The sequence below is a fragment of the Oryctolagus cuniculus genome, chromosome 21 (assembly GCF_051225735.1).
Source record: "Oryctolagus cuniculus isolate XC-2025 breed Fujian yellow rabbit chromosome 21, ASM5122573v1, whole genome shotgun sequence".
NCBI classification, from domain to species: Eukaryota; Metazoa; Chordata; class Mammalia; order Lagomorpha; family Leporidae; genus Oryctolagus; species Oryctolagus cuniculus.
The window spans coordinates 32,469,411-32,479,077 of NC_142887.1; the positions used below are offsets into that span (position 1 = coordinate 32,469,411).

At 53.8% G+C, this 9,667-nt stretch overlaps 1 protein-coding gene across 14 annotated transcripts in view; it reads right to left on the reverse strand.

Annotated features, from left to right (window-relative positions):
• IGLL1 (immunoglobulin lambda like polypeptide 1) overlaps positions 1-7,396 on the reverse strand; it is a 257,330-nt gene extending 249,934 nt beyond the window's left edge. For 6 of the 14 annotated variants that reach the window (XR_016226938.1, XR_016226940.1, XR_016226945.1 and 3 more), the window contains exon 1: positions 757-887. Coding sequence is in view for 2 of the 14 variants with exons in the window: in XM_089322850.1 (XP_089178976.1) it covers positions 757-845; positions 1,825-1,938 (203 nt within the window). In the remaining 12 variants the exon portion in view is untranslated. Of the gene's footprint in view, positions 1-756; positions 888-1,824; positions 2,014-7,240 lie in introns of those variants that run through there. The other 8 variants (XR_016226939.1, XR_016226937.1, XM_089322850.1 and 5 more) reach the window with 7 other exon arrangements.
• Positions 7,397-9,667: the final 2,271 nt, after the last annotated feature.

Genomic DNA, 9,667 nt, shown 5'->3' on the forward strand with positions numbered 1-9,667 from the left:
GGAGGTCAAGCTTTGGAAAGATCTCTGCACACTAGGGCTGATCTGTTCCTAGGCGATGAGTTTGGGAAGATGCTCTACTCCCCCCCTTTGCACCCCTTTTCCCCCCAACTGCTAGCTTCCTAGTTGAGCAGAAAGCCTATGGGAGTTTCCACAAGCTCACCATTTGTGACACAGATCAGCTGGGAGAGGGGTGCCTAGCCTAGCCATGAGGACAGCAGCACTGCACAAATGCTGTGCTAGAGTTTGATTCCCAGCTCTGGCTTCCAACTCCAGAGCCCTGCTCATGAGGGATTCAAGGGTTCCCTGGCTGTCCTGGATTGAGCAGTGTCACCACCCGCCCCCAAGTTCATGTCCAACAGGAGTCTTTGAATGGAAATAGGGTCTTGGCAGATGTGATCAGGTCAAGGTGAGGTTAGACTAGAGGGTGGGCTCCTAGTCTGTTGACTGCAGTCCCTTAGAGACACAGACACACAGGGGAAGAAGCCATGTGCAGAGGCAGACTGCCCTGACGTGCCAAGGAGCGCAAAGGATCACCAGCAAGCAGCAGGAGGTAGAACATCAAGCAACAACTCCTCCCCCGGAGCTTTTGGGGGAAGCACGGCCATGTCCACACCTTGACTTCCGACGTCCAGCCTTCACTCACAAGGGAATACATTACCGTGTTTTCAGCCACCCAGCTTGGGATCCTACAAAGGGACCCCTGGGAGTCTACTACACAGACCATTTCGTATTCAAACAACCCTCCCGCATGCTCACCTGGCAGCTGTGTGGCTGGCCCAAGAGACAGCAAAGCTTACGGAGGTAGTCCAGCTTATCCAGCCAGGAGAAGAAGGCCACAGGAGTTCCTGGAGATGCACCATGGTGTGAGCAGGTTTGCTCCTGCTGGGGTGGGGGAGGGGGAAGGAGCCAGGTCAGGTCTGGCTGACCCTGCAGCCTGTGGCTGCCAACATCGGCTCCCCTTTCCCCAGGATCTTCACCACAGGGGGCACGGCACTCCATGAGCGAGCAGCTTCCTGCCCTGGAGGCATGGAGACCCTCCCCGGGCATGGAGGAGACAGGACAGGAAGTGGCGACTTCCTGTCAGAGCAGGAGACCATGCCCCTCTGCCCTTGAAGATGAGAGCAAGGCAAGAGTCCCCCAGCTCTGGGACCCATGGAGGCTCCGCCCTTGGATTCTTTACTAGCCTGGCCTTGGCCACCACCGAGGCCGGCCCTGCCTTGGCTAGTGCGTGTGCATGTGCATATGCGTGTGCAAGACACAAAAGGGATGAGAGATCTCCCAGCACATCTCCCTCCTAGGTAAAGCCCAGCACCCTCAGCTTTGGCCTTCTGTGAAGATGAGCAAAGATACAGGCTCCTTCAAGCAGCCGCAGCCCTGGGATGCAACAGGCCTTTGGTCCCCGTCCCTCCACAGGCCACCAGCTGCCCCACCCCACCTGCCACCCCAGGCACTGGGGTTTGTCCACACAATGCTTCCCTGCAGGCCTCTCGTCCCTTCTCGCACGCAGCCCTTTGTCAGAGGGCCGTCCCCACTCCTGCCCACCTCAGGCAGACCTGACCTACACCCAACAGGTGCATGTCCACGGAGGCCCCCCCACCCCCGGGTGACTCCCACTGACTGTGCCTCTGCCCGCACCTCCCCCTGCTCCAGCCTTACCTGGGTGAGCACACTGACTGTGCCTCTGCCCGCACCTCCCCCTGCTCCAGCCTTACCTGGGTGAGCACACTGACTGTGCCTCTGCCCGCACCTCCCCCTGCTCCAGCCTTACCTGGGTGAGCACACTGACTGTGCCTCTGCCCGCACCTCCCCCTGCTCCAGCCTTACCTGGGTGAGCAGCGGGACCACAACTCCCGAGCCATGGCTACTCGATGATGCCAGCTGGAGGCAAGGAGAGGGCCAGGCCTGTGCCATCACTGTCCATCTTCGAGCAGCCCTCATCGAGGGCAGGGTCAGGAAGAGGGAGCTCTCCAGGGACAGGACACAGTTGAGTCCTCAGCACTCACAGGCTCCGCACTGCAAGATACAAGACACCGAGAGGGGGACTGGTCTGTGCATCTCCACCAACCCGAGAACAAGACGGGGGAACCCTCAAGCAATCCCACACCGCTCAGCCTCTTCCCATGTCACGGAAGGGCAGCCCAGGCCTCCCCGCTGACAGCAACATCCTCACCACCCACCCCTGCTCATGCCTCGAGCAGAGACCCACAGCTCCCTTTCTGCCCAAGAGAAGCCACAGGGGCTTCTTCCAGTCCTGGACACTTGGGGGCTGGCAGAAGACAGGCATCTCAGCATATCCGCTGTTCCTTAACAGGTCTAAGCAGAGAGAGCTTGTGTCCCCTCCCAACCCCCCCCACCAGGGAATTCCCATCAGCACATGCACAGGTTCAGGAGCCAGAGAGAAGGTGGACTGAGGGCTTAACTTCTGTGCAGGCTGCAGCTCAGAGCTCAGCTTGTAAGGGGACAGGGAAGCCACCAAGAATCAAACCAGGCAGGTGGCCCAGGCATGGCCCCAGGAAAGTGGACCAATAGGCAAGGCCCAGCTTCCTTTCCCAGCCAGGAATCCAAGCCTCTAAGCACAATGGCCCTCAGCCCAGGAGTCTGCCAGGTGACAGACCAGGAGCCTAAGTGCATCGATTTGGGAGATTTCTCACAGCGAACAGCTAGGCACAAAGGCTACACTCTATAGCGCTATCTGCAACTGCTTAGGCACCGCCTTCCCACTGCCTGTCCTTAAATGCACGGAGCTAAGGAGCTAAGGCGCACACCCTCGTGGCTGGGGCCGCCTTGCGGTGCAGTGGGCTAAGCTGCCGCCAGCTCGTTCCCCACCTCGGAGTGCTCCAGACCCAGAGCCCTCAGGTCATGTTCCATGTGCACAGTTGAGTGAATCACTGGCCACAGGCAACTAAACTCCACTTCCAGCCTTGCCCTGCTCCCCGGGAGGTCAGGGAGTGGAACTCTAGTCCTATAGCTGGTTGCTCTGGCAACAGCTTTCCCAGTGGCCACACCAGGCTAGACTGAGGTGTGGTTAAAGAGGCTTATTGCCAATAAAGGGTTCTATTCACCTTACTTGTGCCTGAGTGACCTCAGCAATGGGGGGGGGGTGGATGGGTAATGAAAATTTAACAGGTGCTCCTATGCCCTCATCACTTAGGAAACCACAAGGGCTCCAGGGGTTCTGGCCAGGAGGCAGGGATGGAGACCAAAATATCTTCCTTCTATGTTGATGGATGTTTAGACAGGCAAATGGTAAACAGTCAGAAAAATACTGTGGCTGTTAGTCAACTTAAAGGACTGATATGAGGGTAAGAGGAACGGTGTGTCAATGAAGAGGTAAAATGGATAATCCCAGGGACCAGCATAGTGGGTTAAGCTGCTGCCTGCGACACTAGTGTCCCATATGGGTACCGGCTTGAGTCCTGGCTGCTCCACTTCCCATCCTGTGCCCAGGAGAGCAACAGAGGCTCAAGTGCTAGGGCTCCTGCCACCTCCACAGGGACCTGGACAGAGTTCCAGGATTCGGGCTCCAACTCTGACCAGCCCTGGCTGTTGCAGCCATTTGGAGAATGAACCAGCAGATGGAAGACTTGTCTTCCCAACTCTGCATTTCAAATAGATAAAAAATCTCTTAAATAAATGGATAATCCTGTTTCAGGACAGGAAAAAGCAGGAAATTGGCATCAACAAACCTAGCGGGGAAAAACATGGACTTAACAGTGTGCATCATGTGGAGACCAGGTAGTAACACAGAAGTTAGTATAAGACCAACAACTTGTGCCAAGAAGCCACTACCACTTGGAGTGGGAATGGGGGTGGCAGATGGACTACTTTCATTACCATCCTATCCCACGGTACTACTCATGGCTTTTAAAATTGTGGGGAGCAACTCGGACTAAGTTACTGGAATTAAGACTTATTCTATGCATCTGCTCTCCCACAATATGGCGCTGGGAGAGGAGGAAACAGCTTCTACCCAGCTGCCTCTCACCAACTTGACAAGCTGCAGGACCTGCTCCTGATTGGAGGAGAGCAGCGTACTCGGTGTGTGGGTAGCAGAGTTGGGATTGGTGGAAGAGGACTATAAAGGAGGAGAGAGACAACATGCACCGGGAACATCTAAGGGGAACATCTAAGAGGAACACCTAAGAGGAACACCTGTGCAGCCCCCGAGAGAGCCGGCCGGCGGTGTGCCACTCCCCCGCGGAAGTGGGGAATGTGGCAGGGGGAACCGCCCTTCCACGGAGGTGGAAGGGATGGTAGCCAACCCGGGAAGAACCAGCAGCAAACCCGGGGAGGGCCGAGCAGATGAAAGAACAGCTCAGGGTCCTGTGTCGTTCCTCCACGAAGAGGGGGAGCGACAAAAATAAAAAAGGAAAACACAGCCCCCTACTACCTATCTGCTTCTGCCACAGCACAGGCTTCTGAGAGGTAGTGAGATAGACCCCGGGACAGGATCTCATCTTGCTGGACCACCAACCAAACACAAAGCAAGGAGCAAGGGTGCACCAGTCACCGCTGACCGCAGATAACAGGGGCCAAGGGTGAGTGAGTGGGACGGGAGGGGGGGTCAGCTCCGAGCTGGGAGCCCAGGATCGGGATGCGAGCTTCCACCCTCACGGGATCAGCAGCCAAGAAGTGGAACTAACAGCACAGCCCACTACTTAAAGAAAATGACCCGGGGCCGACATCGTGGCACTGAAGGTTAAGCTGCCACCTGTGATGCCTGCATGCCATATAGGAACCCATTGGAGACCCAGCCGCTCCACTTCTAAACCAGCTCCCTGCTAAAGTGCCCAGGACAGCTGAAGATGGCCCAAAAGCCTGGGCCCCTGCCACCCACGTGGGAGACCCAGAAGCAGCTCCAGGCTCCCGGATCTGACTTGGCACAGCCCAGCCTTCACGGACATTTGGGGAATGACCCAGCAGATGGCAGACCTCTCCCTAACTCAGCCTTTCAAATACATCTGTAAAAATAAGTGGCCCAATCCTGTTTTGATGCTGGTTAAAACCAACCAGATGTCCTTGTATGTGGACACGAGTTGGCTCGAGACCATCTAGCGGTGAATGCGCCATAGTAGCCGGACCCAGCTGAGGCTGAAGGACCCCATGCCCGAGCAGCAGCCTCATCTAACTCACCTGACACAGGAAGCCCGAACCCCTCACTGTTCATTCTCCACCCTCAACTGAACGAGAAACTCGTGTTACCTCAATAACTCCGTGGGCATATGCAACCACCACCCTTTGAATAGACGTCATCCATCCCAGAACTTCATGAGTAGGTAGAAGTTCCCTGAAAACAAGCCCTGTAAGCGGTAGCTCTTGGCTGCTCCGGTTTTGGGTCACAAGACACCCTTGCTCCTGCTTAGTTGACCGAGACGGTTCTGAGCATCTTCATTAGCATTAACAGTGTACAAGCGGCCGGCACTGTGGTGTAGCAGGTAAAGCTGCCGCCTGCCGTGCTGCCATCCCACACGGGCACCAGTTCGAGTCCCGGCTGCTCCACTTCTGATCCCACCCTGTGCTATGGCCTGGGAAAGCAGAAGATGGCCCAAGTCCTTGGGCCCCTGCACCTGCATGGGAGACCTAGACGAAGCTCCTGGCTTTGGATCGGCGCAGCTCCAGCCATTGCAGCCAGCTGGGGAGTGAACCAGCAGATGGAAGCCCTCTCTCTGCCTCTCCTTTCTGTGTAACTTTCCAGTAAATAAAAAAATCTTTAAAATAAGGGGTGGGGAGGGGAGCCACAGGCTAGGAAGAGACGTTTTCAGTGGCTGTAATTGACATACTAACACAATTAAGAATTATGTTAACCATGAGAGAGATACCCCAGAAGTGGGATTTTCCCCTAACGAGCAAAGTGTATCAATAGACAATTCAGAGAGGGAGTCACTGTGTCCTCACTTGATCTGGAACTTAGTTCTGGAATCCAGGCACTCACGAGAGCATGGGGAAGACGGTAAACATGGCCGAGTTCAGCCAAGCAAGTGTAGTCTTAGGAACAGCAGCAAGGGGACTTTCGGGCCACGTGAAACCCATCCATGTAGCTAAGGTGCTTACTGATGTCAGGCTCCTGCCCTCCCAGAAGCCGGGAGGTGGGGGCCCTTCCTCCAGGTGTTGGCTGTAGCTGTGAACCTGCTTGGCCATCTTGAGTCTTCTCAGCAGGCAGATGAAGGCTGCAGCCTACAGCTGTTAGGACCCTTCGCATTGTTCAAGTCGGCTGGAGGCCTGGTTGAAGAGGGCTCAGGGGAGCCCGGTAGGGAGTTTGGTCAAGGAATCTGCCAGCACATACCAGCAACAGCCTATTAGTCAGTAGTGGTAGAGGGGTGGGTATTTGGTGCAGCCTCCATAGACCCCCCAAATCCCATATGGGAGCACCTGGGCTTCAGTCCCAGCTCCGCTCCCAATTCCAGCGTCCTGCGGACCTGCACCTGGGAAGCAGCAGGCGATGGCTCAAGTCCCTGGGTCCCTACCACCCACGTCAGAGACCCAGGTGGAGTCAGGGGCTCCTGGCCCAGCTTCAGCTGTTGCAGGCATTTGGGGAGTCAATCAGGGATAGGAGCTCACTGTGTCTGTCTGCCTTTCAAATAACATGGAAATAAGTGGTGAGGAGAACCAAGTATACTCCTGTGCTCCATCACAGCCTTAATGGTGTATGAGCAGTACCTGCAGGAGGAACGGAGCTTCAACCTGGAGACAGCATAGACACACAGTGGACAGAAGAAGCAAAGGGCGAAAAACACACGCAGAATCTTCAGGAATTGGGTTTTAACATCTCCAGCTTTAGACTATCAAGCTAGTTACAGTTTAGGCCATGCTTTGGAGTACCAGTCAGAATATACTTATCTCACCAGCATTTAAAAACAACCTAAAGCAGGGCCAGCTCTGTGGCACAGCAGGTAAAGCTGCCGCCTGCAGTACTGGCGTCCCACAAAGGTGCCGGTTTGAGTCCCAGCTGCTCCACTTCCAGTCCAGCTCCCTGCTAATGCACCTGGGAAAGCAGAAGATGGCCCAAGTGCTTGGGCCTCTGTACCCATGTGGGAGACCTGGAAGAAGCTCCTGGCTCTGGCCTGGCCCAGCCCCAGCTCCAGTTGTTGGGACCATTTGGGGAGTGAACCAGCATGATGGAAGAGCTCTCTGCCTCTCTGTAATGCTGCCTTTCAAATAAGTCTTAAAGCAGGCAAACCAAGCAAGAACAAAGGACCGAGATGAAGTGGACCTAGATTTAAAGGCAAGAAGCAGAACCTACCTACAGCCCTGCAGCGTGACACCTCGAGCCCTGAGCCACGCCGGCACCAAGCAGAGGGCGGCGGGAAAGCTGCCGCACCTATTGTCGCCGCCGCCTCCCTGTGCTTATGGAGGAGCCGCTGAGGCCTCTCATTGGTCACGCTGAGTAGGCGCTCCCCCCCAGACCAATCAGCTCTGAGCTGGTGTGGGGCTGACGTAATGCCCCCAGTAGCTCCCTGCACTACCTTTTTTTTTTTTTTTTTTTTTGGTAATTGTCAGGGTTCAATCCACAGTGTCTTCTCCAGTTTGTGGATGTCGCCTTGGCCAACAAAGCAGTCAGTCTGCTTTCCCACCCAGACTTGGCTCCGAGAATCCCTCCTATGACTGAGCCTTTTTACAGTTCTGTCTTGTGTGCTTGCTTTTTGTGTTTTTTCTGGAACATTCTGCCCCAGAAATCCACCCAACAATACACACACACACACACACACACACACAGACCCTTTTCTTCCTTAATTCACATTTCAGAGAGAGGCACTTGTTTCCCTCATCCCCTGCTCTGGCTGCTGTCAATGCCCTCTGGCCATAGAACACCAACCCCTCCAAGTCTCTTCTCTCTGCAGAATTTTTTTAAGGTTTATTAAAACAGATTTAGAGAAGCCAGGAGCCAGGATTCCATCCAGGTCTCCCACATGGGTAACAGCGCCCAAGTGCTTGAGCCATCTACCCCTGGCTTTCCCAGGCACATTAGCAGGGAGCTGGATTGGCAGTGGAGCAGCTGGGACTCCAGCCGGCACTCCGACATAGGGGGCTGGTGTTGCAAGCAGTGGCTTAACCCACTGCACCACAACACAGACCGTTCCTCTAAAAAACTTCAAGTCAGTCTTACTTTGTCCCTCCCTATAGTCATTTAGACAGCCCAAAGACATGACTAGATACCCCCGATACAACTAAACACCTGACTTTCATTGTTAAATACAATCAGGTGGGGCCAGCACTGTGGTGTAGTGGGTAAAGCCGCTGCCTGCAGTGCCGGCATCCCATATGGGCACCGGTTCGAGTCCCAGCTGCTCCACTTCTGATCCAGCTCTCTGCTATGGCCTGGGAAAGCAGTGGAAAATGGCCCAACGTTTCACTACAGGTGAAATCACTTTAGATGTTTTCTTAGATAACTGAAGATTTCATTCCAAAGCCACCTATATTTAAAAAAATTTCTAACCATCTTTGAAGGAAATATTTCTCAACTCTTTCCTTTAGAAGTAGATAAAATATGACTTTATTTGGATTTTATAAAATAAACTCTGAGTGGGGCTTTGCAGCCTCTTAGTTGATGTTCTGTTTGTCACTCCGGGTTTTGGCTCGCTCGCTGGCTCTCTCCTGTGTCTCTGTTACCTCTGTCTATCTGTCCTTACTGCCTTGCTCCCAGCTATCTGCCAGCTAATTAAGGTTGTCAGCCAACTGCTGAGTAAATGCACTGTTTGTGCAGTGCTTATACAAATTGACCTGTTTGGTGTTAGTGTTTATCCTAACACTAACACATGATGGATGGTGCATTTCTCCAGATACACTGACCCCTCTGCCGGTTTGCAGAGAAGCACGTATGTTTGTGGTGTGGGGTCAGTTTATTTTAATTTGGATCTCACACTAGGTTATGTTAAACTTTGGGAATGTTCAGCTTTGAGTTGAGGTAATTTTTACACTTGATCTTAGCCAAAAGGCCGAGAAGTGATTTTTAAAAGTTACTGTATTCAAAGAGAACTAATTCTACCTAAAGCCTTTGTAAGTCATTAAAAACGAAGGGAAGGAAGGAAGGGAGGGAAGGAGGGAAGGGGGGAAGGAGGGAAGGGGGGAAGGAGGAAAGGGGGGAAGGGGGGAAGGGGGGAAGGGGGGAAGGGGGGAGGGGGAAGGAGGGAAGGGGGGAAGGGGGAAGGAGGGAAGGAGGGAAGGAGGGAAGGAGGGAAGGGGAAAGGAGGAAAGGGGGAAGGGGGGAAGGGGGAAGGGGGGAAGGAGGGAAGGGGGAAGGGGGAAGGGGGAAGGAGGGAAGGGGGAAGGAGGGAAGGGGGAAGGAGGGAAGGGGGAAGGAGGGAAGGGGGAAGGAAAGAAGGGAAGGGGCCAAGTGCTTGGGCCCCTGCACCCATGTGGGAGACCCAGAAGAAGCTCCAGGCTCCTGGCTCCAGATGTGCTCAGCTGTGGCCATTGTGGCCATCTGGGGATTGAACCACAGAATGGAAGACTCTCTCTGCCTCTGCCTCTCTGTAACTCTGCCTTTCAACTAAATAAATAAATCTTAAAAAAAAAAAAAAAAGACATGGCCAAAATGCAAAAGATGTATTGAATTTTTAAAGGTATTGTCTGTTATAATTACATCTAATATAGTCTCCATCATTTATAAAAATTGCCACCTTTAACCAAAGTAAACACAGCTGTTTTCATCAGATAGAAAAATCTAGAA